At 35.5% G+C, this 17,464-nt stretch overlaps 3 protein-coding genes across 5 annotated transcripts in view; 1 reads left to right on the forward strand and 2 right to left on the reverse strand.

Moving 5' to 3' along the window:
• Nucleotides 1–8,699, reverse strand: part of LOC125680351 (transcription factor IIIA-like) — a 39,268-nt gene extending 30,569 nt beyond the window's left edge. Inside the window, exon 1 of the mRNA XM_048919850.2 lies at nucleotides 8,679–8,699. Within this exon, the coding sequence (XP_048775807.2) occupies nucleotides 8,679–8,684 (6 nt within the window). The 5' untranslated portion in view covers nucleotides 8,685–8,699. The remainder of the gene's footprint in view (nucleotides 1–8,678) is intronic.
• On the forward strand, nucleotides 1–12,380 carry LOC125680347 (P protein-like). 2 transcript variants are annotated; one of them, XM_048919841.2, is made up of 20 exons: nucleotides 1–161; nucleotides 2,567–2,824; nucleotides 2,912–3,056; nucleotides 3,156–3,225; nucleotides 3,305–3,405; nucleotides 4,010–4,107; nucleotides 5,132–5,267; nucleotides 6,822–6,893; nucleotides 7,051–7,173; nucleotides 7,313–7,437; nucleotides 7,525–7,663; nucleotides 7,996–8,131; nucleotides 8,265–8,409; nucleotides 8,498–8,549; nucleotides 9,307–9,415; nucleotides 9,511–9,638; nucleotides 9,878–10,048; nucleotides 11,388–11,475; nucleotides 11,603–11,696; nucleotides 11,893–12,380. In XM_048919841.2, the coding sequence occupies exons 2-20, from the start codon at nucleotides 2,634–2,636 to the stop codon at nucleotides 11,975–11,977; spliced, it is 2,208 nt and encodes a 735-aa protein (XP_048775798.1). In that variant the 5' UTR covers nucleotides 1–161; nucleotides 2,567–2,633; the 3' UTR covers nucleotides 11,978–12,380. The 2 variants fall into 2 exon arrangements, with proteins under 2 accessions (XP_048775798.1, XP_056010539.1); XM_056154564.1 differs by having other exon boundaries at nucleotides 6–161; nucleotides 2,616–2,824.
• LOC125680352 (WW domain-binding protein 4-like) overlaps nucleotides 12,049–17,464 on the reverse strand; it is a 16,432-nt gene continuing 11,016 nt past the window's right edge. Inside the window, exons 7-10 of one of the 2 annotated variants that reach the window (XR_007371932.2) lie at nucleotides 16,787–16,884; nucleotides 15,921–16,018; nucleotides 12,591–12,971; nucleotides 12,049–12,493 (exon numbers count right to left, since the gene is read on the reverse strand). Coding sequence is in view for 1 of the 2 variants with exons in the window: in XM_048919851.2 (XP_048775808.1) it covers nucleotides 12,728–12,971; nucleotides 15,921–16,018; nucleotides 16,787–16,884 (440 nt within the window). In the remaining variant the exon portion in view is untranslated. Of the gene's footprint in view, nucleotides 12,972–15,920; nucleotides 16,019–16,786; nucleotides 16,885–17,464 lie in introns of both variants that reach the window. The other variant, XM_048919851.2, reaches the window with a different exon arrangement.

The following is a 17,464-nucleotide window of genomic DNA, read 5'->3' on the forward strand; positions in this document are numbered from 1 at the left end:
AAGTCTGGTGATGTCATGTAGTCGACAAAGTTTACCAGGAACAGACGAGTGATATTCAGATAAATATTTACGCTTTTATCTATCTTTTTAATGACTGACAAATTGCGACAAGGAATTAATACCATGGAATACAGTCGATGACACCCTACAACTAGAATTTGGTAAGTGTCACTTATGATTCATCTATGGAAATTTCATAAATGATGTACACATAGGATACTAACAAGCCCTTGTTTCAAAGGTTTCTCAACTTGTGTGCTGTTGTTTTGATGCTGGGTTTTCTCTCTCTCTCTCTCTCTCTCTCTCTCTCTCTCTCTCTCTCTCTCTCTATATATATATATATATATATATATATATATATATTGAAAATCAGAATGACACATTCCATAAAAAACAATCATTTACTGTTGTTTTTTATGGAATGTGTCATTCTGATTTTCAATATTTATTTACAACTGTGCCGAATCAACTTCTAATATATATATATATATATATATATATATATATATATAGGTAGACAATAGTATCTCATTTTTTTTTCAATCACAAAAGGCCCCGTTCCACCTTTTAAGACAATGGCCATTATTTGTTATTTTGTAATGCAAATAAAAGATGTATTGGGAAATGTTCTGACATTTATAGGAAAAGAATCCCTTCCCACCCCACATTTTTGAAAAATGGTGATACGTGCCTGTATTAATCAGTATTCGTGGTTGACTATTTCCAGGCAATATTTTGAAGACAAAGAAAGGGACGGATTTCCATTGTTTTCCCGTTTTTAGTTCTGATGTCACTGAAAATAGCATTTGAAGTTACTGACATTGCAGAAAGTCTCTTTCTAATACAGGACATAGTGCTTTTTTAACGAAAATGATGCAATGTTTTTAGACAATTTCAATATTTTGCACGTGCGTGTAAAATTTGCTATATATTCACATGGCTGATAAACACCAAGGGTAAATCTATGTAAATTTTGCACGAAAAGTAAAAAAAAAAAAATACTAGTTAGCATGCAAACCTTGCTTACCCACGTTCACATGTGCCAAAATATGTCAATTTGCACAGCGTGTAAAAATGCACGTGAACGGCGATTAAATCTGGGGCAGGTGCAAATCAACAAAAGCATAAGATTTTCTGCTCTGTTTTATTTCGTATCATCATTATTTGTATGGTAACCGCGTGCTTATTTATTGCATCATCACATTTTCCTTACCTTCAAATATTTTGAGTTCTATCGAAAAACGACTTTGAAAAATAATGATGGCCAGTTAAAACAAGAGGCCCACAGGCTTTATCAGTCACCCGAGTACTAGTTAAAAGTATCACTAGTCCCAAGGGCAATTCAATCTAGAAAAAAAATCTTTTTCAAGAGTCCTAAAATTTACAATTCATGTCCCCCTTCTACAAAAGATGCTTCACACCAAATTGAAAAGAATTGGAATGATAGTTATCAAGAAGAAGCTAAAAATTTCTATTGTTCACACATTTAATATCAGACCATGTTGGCCCAACCCTGATACCAAAAACCTTTATCCCTGGGGTCATCAAATTTACGATTTTGGTAAAGGACTACCTGCTCTCTCTAAATATCCATTTAGTTTCAATTTAGTATCAATAGCACTAAAGATATCAAAAGCACTAACGAAGATGTTATTTAAGTGTTTTACATATAAACACTATCCGCCCTGGGGTCAGAACCCCTACCCCGGGGATCATGAAATTTACAATTTTGGTAGAGACCTTCCTGCTCTATATTACTATGCGTTAAGTTTTTCTTACACATGAAGAGGACTTAAAAACTGGTCAATTTTGGCAGTTTTTGTCCCAGGGGTGCAAGAGTCATGAAAACAATTCATGCCCCCTTCTCCAGTTGAGAGGCATAAGGATTTTCATATCATGTTTATAACTCACCATCTTCTTGGACTAATTCAATTGAAGGTGAGCCGATTCGTCATCGCGCTTTTCTCCCTAGACAGGGGTCTTCTAAACTTTTCACAATTCAAGCATATACTACTTATGCATGTAGTGACGGTGTGTTATAAAGCTGACATTACAAGTAATTCACACAATTCAAGCATACTACTTCATGCCCGGATCTAGAGGGGGGGGGGGGGGGGGGGGGGGTCCGGACCCCCCCACCCCACCCCCCCCCCCCCACCCCCACCCTGGAATTTGCAGCAATAAAAAAAAAATACAAAATAACGATTTATAAGACAAATGAGTTATATATATCACGGGTTCGATTTTGTGGAAAGGTTCGACCCCCCCCCCCCCTGGAAAAAATTTCTAGATCCGCGCCTGCTACTTATAGTGTATTATAAATATCATAAAGCTGATATTACAAGTAATATTACATAGTGAGGCCAAGGAATAAATACAGATATAAAAAACGCGTGAATGGGATGGGATGGGGTGTTTGTGTGTGTGGTGGTGGTGGGGGGGGGGGGGGCGTTATTAGTTCAAACCCACATGTCATTCTTGCATTTTCCCGTTCCTTACCTCTGACATCGCCTATCTCTCTTGAGCATTTGGATTTTATTTGATAAGACACATTCTTGATATTCAGGAACACAGGTATTGTCAAACACACGGATTTTGGTGTTTGTTTCCTGTAGATACAACCCCTATCCGTCATGGCATCAGGAGAACAGAAATCGTCTGATCTACAGACTCTCCTACATTATAATCGTCCAAAGTCGACCCCTCCCACTAACCAACCCGTCAAAGACGAGTCTACATTTACAAAACCCTTTAGAGCCGCGTCCGTCATCCCATTTGGAAGCAGAACTGATGACGAAACTACACCCCTCATGGGAGTAGCCAGGTAAGTCACAGAAACACTTGCGATTTTCAAATCGCCATGGAATCATGAAAATGTCATCTGCAGTGTTGTTTTTTACTCTTAATAAAGGGGGGCCAGTGAGAACGAAGAGGAAGACGAAGAAAGCACCTTAGACAAACAGAGTATACGGGAGTATTTCAGTTGGCAGAATAAATGGACCATTCTTAACCACGTAAAGATAGCGCTGCTCCTCATCATTGCATCCGCTAGTTGTGTATGTAAATTCTCTCTCTCTCTCTCTCTCTCTCTCTCTCTCTCTCTCTCCTATTGAAGGGTTTTGAATGATACAAAAAAACAACTTTTCAACCCGCAGATAGTGATTATGATGGCAGAAGAGTCAGAAGAGGTGTGGCACCAGCTCAGTCTTGACAACGAGGTCAAATGTACGTAATTTCCCGACTTTTGATGGGGGAAACGAGACAAGAAGTATGTTTCCTCTTAATGATTATATGTCTTTAACAGATGGCGAGGTGAATTCCCACGAGAATCCGGTGAGATTAATTCTGAAAGGACCAATAGCAGAAAACAAGACGGGTTCTCTGAGCGTGGTTCTGGGAGACAAGGTAGAACACCAAGTAAAGTAATGTCGGGAATTCTAGTAACCTGTACAGTAATGTCGGGAATTCTAGTAACATGTACAGTAATGTCGGGGATTCTAGTAACCTGTACAGTAATGCTGGGGATTCTAGTAACATGTACAGTAATGTCGGGAATTCTAGTAACATGTACAGTAATGTCGGGAATTCTAGTAACATGTACAGTAATGTCGGGAATTCTAGTAACCTGTACAGTAATGCTGGGGATTCTAGTAACATGTACAGTAATGTCGGGAATTCTAGTAACCTGTACAGTAATGCTGGGAATTCTAGTAATCTGTACAGTAATGCTGGGAATTCTAGTAATCTGTACAGTAATGCTGGGAATTCTTGTGACCCATAACTACCATCTGACTGACTCTATGAAGAACATTTCCATACTTTAAACAAAGATAAACTGCTAAAATCGCATGGCTATAGATACTATACATCCCTTATACGCCAGTTTTGCAAAATAAAAATCCTTCATATTAAGTTATTCAGAGATAAGTACTCGCAACTTTACATATTTGGGACGGCGATTTTGTCAAATTAAATACGTTTGTATACACACCCTGTTTTTGCCTTTCAGAGTGTTAATCGTACGTGGATGTTAGAAATCAACAAGACTCTTTTGAATGATGAGGGAACTACTGAAGTGGTACACAAATTTGAAGGAGGCGTCGAGCAGTGAGTATTGCGCTACCTGTTCGTAGGTCACCAGTTTCATCAGTTAGAATAGCGACTGTTACTACTTCTAAGTCTCTTCTACAAATGAATTCTTTCTTATACCGAAATTTTCTAAAATGGTAACTGTAAAGGATGGTGCCCTGACCATAACCTCCCCCTGTTAACATTCAAATTCCCTACAACATCACAGAGTGTGAATATGTAAATTTCTATAACTTACAAATAGTAGTACATGTATTTCATTTCATGTACATTGGATATGTTCTAGCATATACTTAAAGATATATGAAACTGACATAATCAGAGACTAATGTAATATTAGACTGACAGTCTTACAGTAAGGGTAACGCATCACTAATATAAAGTCCACAACACTTATAAAGTCTCACTATAGGATTAAACATTCTTTTTTTGTTTGATTCTTATAATTCCAATTCGTTCACTTTATCAACAATTGCAAAAATTTGAATAGTTTCCCTGCACTATGTTATTTGTTTTCAGGCGTGTATGAATACATCGCGTTTTCGGATTTATTGATGTGTAAACTCTTGTTCAGCTTTATTTTTGTCCAATCAAAACAATTGTAATAAATGATATTGGAATTATTTCGTAGTAAACATATATTTAGTTCCAAATTTCATATATGTTTCCCTATGAACTTTTTTTTTTTTTTTTTTTTTTAATTTTCTACAATTATTCCATATATTAACTGTGAATTGAATGCTGGTATTTGTCCGTCAAATATTTTAACTATATATGTCATTAGGAATGTATTAGCATTTACCTACATTTCCTAAGGCAGTTCGGAATTCCAAATTCTTCTGACCATGCATTCTCTATGATGGGTTTTTGCGTTATTTTTTCTATATATACTTATTTTTTGTTTATCTATGCATTGTTTCCATAGTACCGGTAAGCAGTATTTGTAGTAGAAATTACTAGTACTTTAAAGGAAACGATCGCTCTTATTACTTCTATAAACAACTTCAGATATAACCACACCACTCTCTTAAAACCGTTGTAGAAAAGAACAAATTGCGTTCATGCTTTCGTCCAACCAAAGCGTCCCATTGCTGTGGAGAGGCGAGGAACTACCAACCTCCGAGATTGTTTATGCTGCAATCATCCTGCTCTTCATGTACATACTGATTATTTTCGAGGTACTTTTCATACAGACTACTTTCCTTCTCAACATCTTGATCATAATTAATGACATCTTCAATTCTGAATTATTGCGCGCATTGATTGAATTGGTAATAGCCTTAATTATTCTGCTGAATTGATGCGCGCTATAATTGAATTGTTGCTTTCTTCAAATGAATCTGATGATATCAAAAATAGAATTGACGTGTGCTACTATTCAGTGAAAGAGAACAATAATTAAATTGCGTACATCCATTCAATTAATGAGCCCAATAATTGAATTCTTGTTCTCTTCAATCGAATTAATGATAATAATTAATTCAATTAATGCGCTCAGTAATTATGTAAAATAAAGGTACTATCTAATCCGAGATACATGTATCTTCAATTCAACATATCCTCAACTTATTTAGTAATCTCTGTAATTGAATTGTGTCAACATATCCTCAACTTATTTAGTAATCTCTGTAATTGAATTGTGTCAACATATCCTCAACTTATTTAGTAATCTCTGTAATTGAATTGTGTCAACATATCCACAACTTATTTAGTAATCTCTGTAATTGAATTGTGTCAACATATCCACAACTTATTTAGTAATCTCTGTAATTGAATTGTGTCAACATATCCTCAACTTATTTAGTAATCTCTGTAATTGAATTGTGTCAACATATCCTCAACTTATTTAGTAATCTCTGTAATTGAATTGTGTCAACATATCCTCAACTTATTTAGTAATCTCTGTAATTGAATTGTGTCAACATATCCACAACTTATTTAGTAATCTCTGTAATTGAATTGTGTCAACATATCCACAACTTATTTAGTAATCTCTGTAATTGAATTGTGTCAACATATCCTCAACTTATTTAGTAATCTCTGTAATTGAATTGTGTCAACATATCCTCAACTTATTTAGTAATCTCTGTAATTGAATTGTGTCAACATATCCTCAACTTATTTAGTAATCTCTGTAATTGAATTGTGTCAACATATCCACAACTTATTTAGTAATCTCTGTAATTGAATTGTGTCAACATATCCTCAACTTATTTAGTAATCTCTGTAATTGAATTGTGTCAACATATCCTCAACTTATTTAGTAATCTCTGTAATTGAATTGTGTCAACATATCCTCAACTTATTTAGTAATCTCTGTAATTGAATTGTGTCAACATATCCTCAACTTATTTAGTAATCTCTGTAATTGAATTGTGTCTCTTTAAAAGAATCGATGCACCCATTAAATCCTTATACAAAATCTTTGTAAATAATTAAAGATATATTTAGTGAAATTAAAGAGATGATCAAATCATTTATGGTGAGCTCTAAATGAAATTGACGAGAGCAATAATTGATTTTGATGCGCACATAAAATCACAATCCGATTCTTTATTTCCGTGAGCCACATGTTCATTGGATATACATAAATACAATTATACACACACAAAAATGGCAATCGATGATCGAATTAATAAGCGCATTAAAGTTGAATTGATGATACCTTCAAATAATTATAGATATCCTCAGTATTATTTGATTTCATGTTGATTTGGCGCCCTGTTTTACAGCTTGTGCATCGAACTTTGGCTGCAATACTGGGATCCCTGGCGGCGATAGCGGTTTTATCTTATTTTGATAAGGTACTTTCAAAATCACTTTAACGTATGTAGCAATAGAAAGTTTCAAGACTGTTAAAAACAGGTGTGCAATATAACCTAGGTTATACAGTTTGTTCCGGAAATTAATTGATGCAATGTCCATTGTTGTTATAAAGTTCCTTTGAAATATTAACTATAGCGCCCGGAGCTGTCTACCATCATTGCGTGGATTGACATGGAGACTTTGATGCTCCTGTTTGGGATGATGGTCATCGTCTCCATTTTCTCCGAAACCGGCTTTTTTGACTCATGCGCACTTAAGGTTTCTTTTATCACATTTTTCAATAAGTCAAACGCTTTTTTTAGTACTATTCGGATCAATTTGCCATCATAGTACTTCTTTCAGCGGCCTATAAGTTGCCACTTCATTTGCATCAAGTCAATTGAGTTCTTCTTTACAGGCCTATAAGTTAGCCAAGGGGAAGGTTTGGCCACTGATAACCTTGCTTTGTGTCTTCAGTGCTGTCGTATCAGCTTTCCTTGACAATGTCACCACGGTTCTACTGCTAGCCCCCGTAACGATCAGGTCAGTTGATGTTGAAATACCTCATCAAATTCTTTCAAACCAAAACGTAGTCTGATAATTTCAAAAACAACCACAAAAATTTTACAGGTTATGTGAAGTACTGAACTTGGATCCGAAAAACATTTTAATTGCTGAAGTTTTGTTTTCAAACATTGGTGGTACTGCCACGGCCATTGGCGATCCACCCAACGTCATTATAGTATCCAACTCCGATATGAAAGAAAATGTAGGTAGACGAGATTTTCAGTGCAAGAAGGAGCACACGTCCCCACGCAGTCGCACTCCAGCAGCACAAGAAGCACACGTCCCCACGCAGTCGCACTCCAGCAGCACAAGGAGCACACGTCCCCACGCAGTCGCACCCCAGCAGCACCATTAGTACAAACAAGAGCGACTAAACACACTAGCACTGGTCATCTACTCCATTTTCTTCCCTGCTGCTTTTTATTTTTACTCCCCAAAACTGCACATAATTATTATTGTGTCACACAACATTTGAAAATCAGTAGTTTCTGTGATTCGTCCTCTCTGTTTTAATGACCCTCTCTCGTTTTTCAGGGTATAGATTTCGCTACTTTCACTGGTCATATGTGCGTCGGCATCATATTCGTCAGTATCGTAGGGTATGGGGCTCTTAGGTTTCTTTATCGTGACATCAACAAACTCCAAAACCAAGATCCTCCAGAAATAGCGGGTACGAGCACGTTTTGTCATCTGTTGTACAATGTTTGCACGACTTCGCCATCGTTGGTACTTCGTTTCAAAACATTTGAGAAGAAAAACATACATTCTAACCAGAAGTAATCAGTTTATATACCTTTTGGCAGAATTAAAACACGAGATTGAATTGTGGAAGCGTGCGGCGGCGCGGGTATCCGTGGTGTCTCGAGAGGAGAGCATAATGAAAGCGTTGTTCCACCAGAAGGCCGCGCAGAGGGAAAACGCACTCATAAGGCAACTGTACAGAATGAAGTATGAAAATAAATAGCTAACACATCGAGCATTTTAGCATACTAGTATTTACCAAGTTAAAGCATGTTTTCTGTTATACATTTTGCAGAAGATCTGAAAAGAAAGACTTTCGTCAAAATGTGAAGGAGTTGGAGAGAAAGGCAAGATCTTTGAGAGAAAAAATGGGTCAAGATTCTGCTCAAGTTAAATTGGCTTGATTTATTGTTCTAGCCCAGTTTCCAGCCTCCTACAACATGCCAGTATCGTATGTTCTACAGTAGAATCTTTACCTTCATTTATAAGTCAACTGTCTCGACTTCAGTTCTGTAGCTTGTACTTATTGGAATTTCCCTGGAAAAAAAAGAAGTTTCTACGTACTTTAAAACAAGACAGAAACAACATTTGAATTATTTTTTCAACATTTGACAATTGAGGGCATGTCTAACTTGTTTTGCTACACGAAGGAACATATGTTTATGAAGAGATCTAGGAAAAATTCAATTGAAAAAATGCTATTTTCATTTCAGTCATTTTGTTTAAATAGAATACCCCCAAGTTGGAAATAAGTTTAACATACCTTCCATTGATCAATGCTGTTTAAAAGCAAAATTTTATGGTATTATTTGTCCTAAAGTATCTAAATCGGAAATGTTGGTAATTTTTTTCTGACAAGAAGCTTCAGTCATTTGACTGTGGTTTGGTAGTCATTAAATGAAGACAAACATTTTAATACATAACATGGTGGTAACAATACACTGCTCTGAGAGGGATGGAAACTGGGCAAGAATGATGTAAAAAATCAAGCCGATTTGACGAAGGTGGAAGAGGTATCGGTGTATGTTAAAATCTCTAAACTTGAAAGAAATTGATAATACTATCTATCTACCCATCTATATATTTATAACTTTTATTACACAGTACTACATCACAGACCAGTGGCTGTTGGTGAAGACCAGTGTTGTCTTGACTGGAGTCATCCTCTGTTTCTTTCTCCATTCCTTCATAGATGGCATGCACATAGATCTAGGTAATTCATGACTCATTTAGTACCAAATATGAACGACACATATCCTAGAGTTGGTTTCACTTTGATCGGAAACTTTGAAACTGTTTGCTTTGCAGGTTGGATTGCCGTTATGGGAGCGATATTTCTTATGGTTGTAGCAGATATTAAGGAAATGGAAAATATTCTTCACAGGGTTGAATGGGCCACTCTGATCTTTTTTGCTGCTCTCTTTGTATTGATGGAGGTAAAGGACCTAAAACTGTTGAGAATAACCAACAATTGACATTTACATCAGCCGGGTACTTAAACACCCATGTTCTATCACTGCAAGAAGAATCATTCCTTTTTAATACTATCTATTTGCCTTTGTATCCCAACCGTTTGCACTTTTTATCCACTCCCCTTCCATTCCCAAACGTTTGCATGTTGTCGTTTAGTCTGGTATTAAGTTCTGTCCATTGCATGTAAACGTTTTCTGCACAGGCACTGGCGGAGCTACAGTTGATAGACTGGATTGGTGACCGAGTCACTGATTTGATTAGTGGGCTCCAAGACAACGAAAAGCAGCAGATGGCTGTGGCTGTCCTCCTCGTATTGTGGGTGTCTGCCATCGCATCCAGCTTCATCGACAATATTCCATATACCACAGCTATGGTATGAAGCCCTCTAGAAACCAACTACATAACCACAGAAATGTATCAATAAAAGCTATATACATGTGTCAAGAAGTCACCCTTCATATATTCTCCAGAGGGTTTGCCAATGTGCCTGGTATACCCAGGGAGATCTTTCATAGACAGTTATCTTTCTAACTTTGAGATATTCTTAACTCTTTATAGTATAAAGAGATATCTCTTTAAATTTGAGAGATTTCTCATTTTCTGAATAAATAGTCCAACAGCTTGTCATGGTAATGTTTTTATAAACCTGAAAATAATGTGATTTACAAAATTAGAAAACTTTCTTGACTAATGCTGCTTAACATTAATTTTAGATAGCAGCCACTGTAAGAACAGATTTCTTGACTAATGCTGCTTAACATTAATTTTAGATAGCAGTCACTGTAAGAACAGATTTCTTCAGTGAACATAATTTCAGTCTGTACTTCCCTATATCTTTCAATTACACAATGATAAATTTAGGAAATCTTTCAGGAAAGAGTATGCAAATGAATTTTTATGTTTATAATAAAAAGTCCACTGAAGGATGGATTCTTCCCATATTAATATTCAACTTGGATGAGTTGAGATATCATAATTATAGAATGTACAGTATACATTCTTTGGAGACACAGAAAAGTGGATGTCGTGGTTCAAGGTTACACTCTTTTATACTAAAGAATATCTGGTGTAATGGAATTTCAAAGGGAATAAAGTGATATTTTACAACACCGTTGATTCACCGAAAATATAGTCCTCTATAATTCAAGTTCCCCAGAACCCATTTTAGCATTCAATGTTACAACTTAAGTAAGAAAGAGTAATGTGGCTCCATGCCCCATAACTGAACACATGGTGCACATTATCTAATTTGTCTAAATGATGACAAGAATCTGTCCTTATTGAAGTTTCCTTAAGGAGGTACTCTACATCTTCATAATGGCTGACTTCCTTTTAAAACATCGATGAAAATATAAACATCAGCAATATTTGTCTATTCATTTGAAAAACTCTTGAGTAGCTTAGTACGTTGACTGCTGAACTGTAGATCGCGTGTTCTAGTCCAGCAGGGGTTTTAAATTTTTCTTGGATTGCTTTCAAAACTGTATTTTTTGACTAAATGAAGTAAATTTGAAAGTTTTCAATTTCAAAAAATTGTTGTACATATCCTCCACTTTTCATCCGTATCAAATTTCTCTGGTGTAGCATACCTCCTTAAGTCAAAATAAAGCATCAGTCATTCATTAAGGTCACTTACTCAAATTGGGTATCATCTGCCCTTTGAAATTTTACTTGAAATATATGAAGAAAAGCAATACATGCATGTATTTCAGATCCCTGTATTGGTCAAACTGAGTGCAGATGAAGGCATTCCTCTACTGCCACTGACATTCTCTCTGGCGTTCGGTGCTTGTTTGGGCGGTATGTGTTAACATCAAGTAGACTGTAAGATATCAACATGGAGGTTTACTATTAAATGTTTAGTTCACATTGTCCATAAAAGCCTGTAGGCAGGCCATCTGAATGATAGCTGCTCCTGTCTTTGTAGGTAATGGAACTCTAATAGGAGCCTCTGCCAATGTAGTGTGTGCGGGTATTGCTGAACAACATGGATATGGGTTCAGCTTTAAGGAGTTCTTCAAGCAAGTTGAAACTTTCTTGATTTTAATAGATTTAAAATTGTGTCTGATTAGTACCACTATATACAATATCATTTCAAATATTACTAGTATCACACAAATATTTCTGTTATAATCTAATTCACTGCTATATCAAATTCTTAAATCGAGTAAAACATGACTAAAATCTCACCAATATTAACTTAATTCTCTATTATAGGGTGGGTTTTCCTTTGATGCTGGTAACCACAGCAGTCGCAATGATTTATCTACTCATATGTCACGTGGCCTTTACTTGGCACTGAGGTCATCAGCTGACATCTTTAGGTTATCTATGTGAAGGTCACTTGACCATACAGCAAACAAACACCAGATATGCAACACACCAGTATTTATTTAAAGAAAATGCATACACTGTCTTACAACAGGACACACCTTTGCACCCTGTGTGGAAATGTGAACTGTGGATGAACGGTTGATGTTCTTCTGCTGTTGATAGATTTTTAGTCAATTCATATATCATTTATGTTTACCCAGCTCTCCCATGAGTCACACTTAGTAAACATGTATATCTGACTGTGCTGGCATACAATACTCAATATCTGTAATTTCTGACTGTGATAATATACTTTACTCCATTTATAAGTTGTGTGTGAAGACCATGTTTTACCTTGTTGATAATCATATTAAAATATGTCTTTATTGCAACAGTGTTTCTTTCCTTTGTACTATTATTCCATAGAGCAGTCACAGGCTCTGACAAAGGTTCCTGAGACAGAATTTCCAGTCAGCTTAAGGTTCACTGCAAGGAGCCCTCAACACTAAACAAAGATTCTTACATAGAGAAGTTTGATCAGAGATTGATGACAATAAATGACACCAGCTGAATCAAATCTTCACAAAATATTTATTTCATACTTGATCAGCAGCAGATCATACTGTGGTCTCCATATTCTGACGATGAAGTTGGAAAATCATCACAGATCTTTGGTCTCCTTTGATGTCACCTAACGGGAATATAAGACTGTTCACTTATTTCTACAGTTTGATCACTGTCAATCCTCGTCTTCTCTCTGTCTAGTATTGCGAGCACCAGATCCTAACTTTCGTTTCTTGAACGTCACTTTTGTTGTGTCATTGTCACTAGCTAAACTTTTGACCCTCTTCTCTTTAAACCTTCCACCCTCTTGCTTCTTCTCTACTTTCTCTTTGGGAGGTTCTGGTAGGGGAATGTCTTCAACAGGAAGTGGCTCTAACGGTATAGGAGGATCCTCAGGAAGATCAAGGTTGGGAAGTTCCCTGGTTACAAATATAGTAATATTTGTATATCTTATGCCATAAATTCTCTCTACACATCAATGTACAAGTAAATGCTTTATAGATAAGAATTGTGGTCTTAAAATGTGCAAATCTTCAAATATAATGCATGCAAGTTTTGTATCACCCTTTATTAAAGGACACATCGCATGTTTTTAAACTTTTTATTTTTTTCAGCAAAATTAATTCATTTCATGCCTAAAACTACTTTACGTGTGTTTTGAATGAAACAGTTTGCGTAGTTTTCGAGTTTGAAAGCGATGAAATTCAAATCTTGCGATATGCATATTTTCTTCGATATTTTACGCGCCATTATCTGTGACGTCATATGCGACCTCGAGCGAGACGATTTGAAAACAGTTGTTAGCCATTTCATAAACAGATTAGATTTAATTGACAAACAAACAATTATCACATTAACGGCTTGTAAATAACACTGCATTAGGGTGTTTTGTGCCGTTTAAGGGTGTACTTGCTGTCAGTAGAGAGGATTTGGACTGTGTTTTCTTCAATTTTCGAAGGAAGGTATGAGTGACAAGACGTGAATATTTTTTGTCAGCACAACGATTTTGCCATTAAAAAACCCAGTAGAATTGGTCCCTGTACTTTTTCAAACAAGCACTTGGACAAAGACGTAGATAAACTGCGAGAAAATGGTTCTATCGAAGCTACGCACTGTTACATATAGGCCTACGGCATATGCTTTCCGTTCTGCTCTCAAATTCAATACACACTCGCACCAACTGACCTTCACCTTGTAACAACATATGATATAGGCAGAACTTTGCTAGCCGTGTCTACCAACTGGTAGTTTAAAAAAAGAAATTTAAATATAAAAGATAATTGAACTTTCAATTATAAATAATAAAATATGATATTTCCCAACTTTGAATTGAATTATAATGCTTTCATTTTTTTAAAGGAACACGTGTACGTGTTTACAACAACAGCATGTCGCGCTCCCACTTCCTAAGTAACAACGTGTAGATAAAAAATAATAATGATTAATAAAATTTCTTGAATAAATAATTTAAAAGTATTGTGATTTTCACAATAAGTTTGATCATTTTTATTATTTTTTTCCGAAATGCACCCGTGACAGTAGTACTAGCTAGTTGACAATGATACGTAATCGTATCATAATTTAGGCCTATCTAACTTCTCCAAAAATAAATTTAATAATAATTGCACTGTTTATTTTAGAAAAGCAACAACTCTAATTACAGTTGTTTACAGAAATGATATTACCAAATAGTGTTTAGACAGTGATCCCATGTAAACATCATTTACTCGCAAAATGCAGATTTCATACCCGCTTTCCTCGCTACATTTGGGTCGTTATTTGTATGCACTGGTGGCTAAAAGATATAAGACTCAGGAAATTTGTCAACATCGAAATAAATGTTATCCATGATAAATAAATTAGGCCCCCTAAAACCCGAGTTTTTAAACATATCTAACAATACTTTTACAACAAGTTGATCGACGAAGGTCGCATATGACGTCACTGTACCACGTGACTACCTATCTAATTAACTAGGCTTTTTGAAATCAGGGCTTAGATTTAAGTCCGTATTGTGGCTAATTATCGCAATACTTCAGCGAACGAACTATTACAATTAATTTCTATAAGCATAAGGAAGACAAAATACATATAATTCTGTATACTTTGAAAACACGAGATGTGTCCTTTAAGATAAAGACAACTCAAGAACCAAAGTTTAGCAACACATGACTTCATTATCATAAATTATCAAGAAGTATGCATGCAAGGAAGATTAAGAAAACAAAATTTTAAAAACTTTTTGTTTTGGTTCATGTTAATAACATATATGCTATCAAATTGGTTGGACTATCATTGTAAGGGCTATCTATGTATGGATTATTATTGTAAGGATTATCATTGTATGGATTATCATTGTATGGATTATCACTGTATGGATTATCATTGTATGAATTATCACTATGGATTATCATTGTATGAACTATAATTGTATAGATTATGACTATGGATTATCATTGTAGGGATTATCACTATATGGATTATTACTGTATGGATTATCACTGTATGGATTATCATTGTACGAAATATCATTGTAAGGATTATCACTGTATGGATTATCATTGTAAGGATTATCACTGTGTGGATTATCACTGTACGAAATATCATTATATGGATTATCATTGTAAGGATTATCACTGTATGGATTATCATTGTACGAAATATCATTATAAGGATTATCACTGTATGGATTATCATTGTCAGGATTATCACTGTATGGAATATCATTGTCAGGATTATCACTGTATGGAATATCATTGTATGAACTATCACTGTATGGATTATCACTGTAAGGATTATCACTGTAAGGATTATCATTGTATGGATTATCACTGTATGGATTATCATTGTATGGACTATCTTTATAAAGACAATAATTCTTTGTTACAGTTATGTAAACAAGGCTAGTGTCATGTTTTTGATTACATATAGATTGCTTAATTGTGTTCAGAATTAACTTGTTAATTTAAAAAAATCGGCTTTAAAAACTTTTACTACATGTAGTATATTTAACCTATGAAAACAAAAACATAACACAGGCCTTGTTTACATAACAATTTCAGAATTGTGAGCTCTGTATCTCTCTTGTAACTCAACAACAGACATTCAAATTTTTGCTGACCATTGGGGAATACCTTAGTTAAGCATTGTAAACATTAAAAATGGAAAAAATTAAATTTGAACATTCAGCTCAAATCGTGCCCATGCCCCTTTAAGATATATCCCAAACTGGTGTTTTAACACATCAATTCTAAATTAACAAAGCTACCAGTATCAAAGAGGACAATAGAAAATTTCAAATAACTGTAAATTTTCACATTTTACATAATGAATTGTTTTTGTACACATTTAAAGTCTAAAAGACTTACTGAACTGTGGTCCACCGGCCATATGCAGTTGTCGAAGTTGTTCCTCTCAAAAGAGGCCCCACTGTCACTTGATCAGGAAGAGCATCAAGTTCTTCTTGCTGGAATTAACATCAGGGTTGTTTTTTTTTTGTTTTTTTTTTTAAATGAAAGGTCACTGTAATAAAGGCATTGCTAGATGCTACTGATAAGTTTTAACCATTACTGATGATTTCCAAACATTGAATTAACTTATAATCATTTTAATCATTGATATATAAAGTGATTTTAATTATTGATATGTAAATGATATTTCACATTATGCACCGAGTGGTTAAATCATAGTTCCAATAATCTCTGATTTCCCACTTATTTACGACTCCTGTGATGCTGGAATCATCATCAACCATGCTTTGAGATTATCCTTACCACTGATGACCCTCCTCTCTCCAGACTATCTTAATGTAGGACTAGTTATGATACTGACATTAGTGATACTAAGACTATCCTAAGCTATTCCCACAAGCAAGAGCCTCAGTTACCATTCCTACTTTCCATATACATGTATACATATACCGATACCCCATTATGCAGCATCAAGTCAAAAGCATCTCATTATGAACTTCGATCTGACTGGAGTACAAATAACCATGCTCAGAGGTACAACAGGTATGGTTGGAACAGTCAGTATATCAGTTTTGGCTTTACACATGTATGTTTGAATTTCCGCTACATACCCATAATATAGAGAATATTACATGCTAAAATCCATATTTTGTCATATCAGCCTGGGTAGTCCCATATCAGCCCGGGGGCATAATATGACATACTCACAACTCTATGCAAACACCAGCATACTCACAACTCTATACAAAAACCAGCATACTCACAACTCTTGCTTGTTTCTTGGTTTCCTCCTCCTCTTCCATTTTTTTGGCTTCTTGTTCTTCTAGTGACACATAGACCTTTGGGGCAACCCATTTAGATTCTAAAATTTAAGTTTTTTGTTTTATTTTCCTTTATGGTTGTGCAAGGCGATAATCATTGTTTAAGTGACTGTATTACTGTGTGTGTGACTGTATTACTGTGTGTGTGACTGTATTACCGTGTGTGCTGGATTACTGTGTGTGTGACTATATTACTGTGTGTGTGACTGTATTACCCTGTGTGTGATTGTATTACCGTGTGTGTGACTGTATTACCATGTGTGTGACTGTATTACTGTGTGTGACTGTATTACTGTGTGTGACTGTAGTACTGTGTGAGTGACTGTATTACTGTGTGTGTGACTGTATTACTGTGTGTGTGACTGTATTACTGTGTGTGTGACTGTATTACCGTGTGTGTGACTGTATTACCGTGTGTGTGACTGTATTACTGTGTGTAACTGTATTACTGTGTGTGTGACTGTAATACTGTGTGTGTGACTGTATTACTGTGTGTGACTGTATTGCTGTGTGTGACTGTATTACTGTGTGTGTGACTGTATTACCGTGTGTGTGACTGTATTACTGTTACTGTGTGTGACTGTATTACCGTGTGTGACTGTATTACCGTGTGTGACTGTA

Source organism: Ostrea edulis, chromosome 2 (genome assembly GCF_947568905.1).
Source record: "Ostrea edulis chromosome 2, xbOstEdul1.1, whole genome shotgun sequence".
NCBI lineage: Eukaryota > Metazoa > Mollusca > Bivalvia > Ostreida > Ostreidae > Ostrea > Ostrea edulis.

Excerpts from the sequence above, each read along its gene's own strand:
- LOC125680347 (XM_048919841.2), top strand. The coding sequence starts at position 2,634 with ATGGCATCAGGAGAACAGAAATCGTCTGATCTACAGACTCTCCTACAT. Across the intron at positions 5,268-6,821 it reads ACATACTGATTATTTTCGAG|CTTGTGCATCGAACTTTGGC; the intron begins GTACTTTTCATA and ends CCTGTTTTACAG. Across the intron at positions 11,476-11,602 it reads GTTCGGTGCTTGTTTGGGCG|GTAATGGAACTCTAATAGGA; the intron begins GTATGTGTTAAC and ends CTGTCTTTGTAG.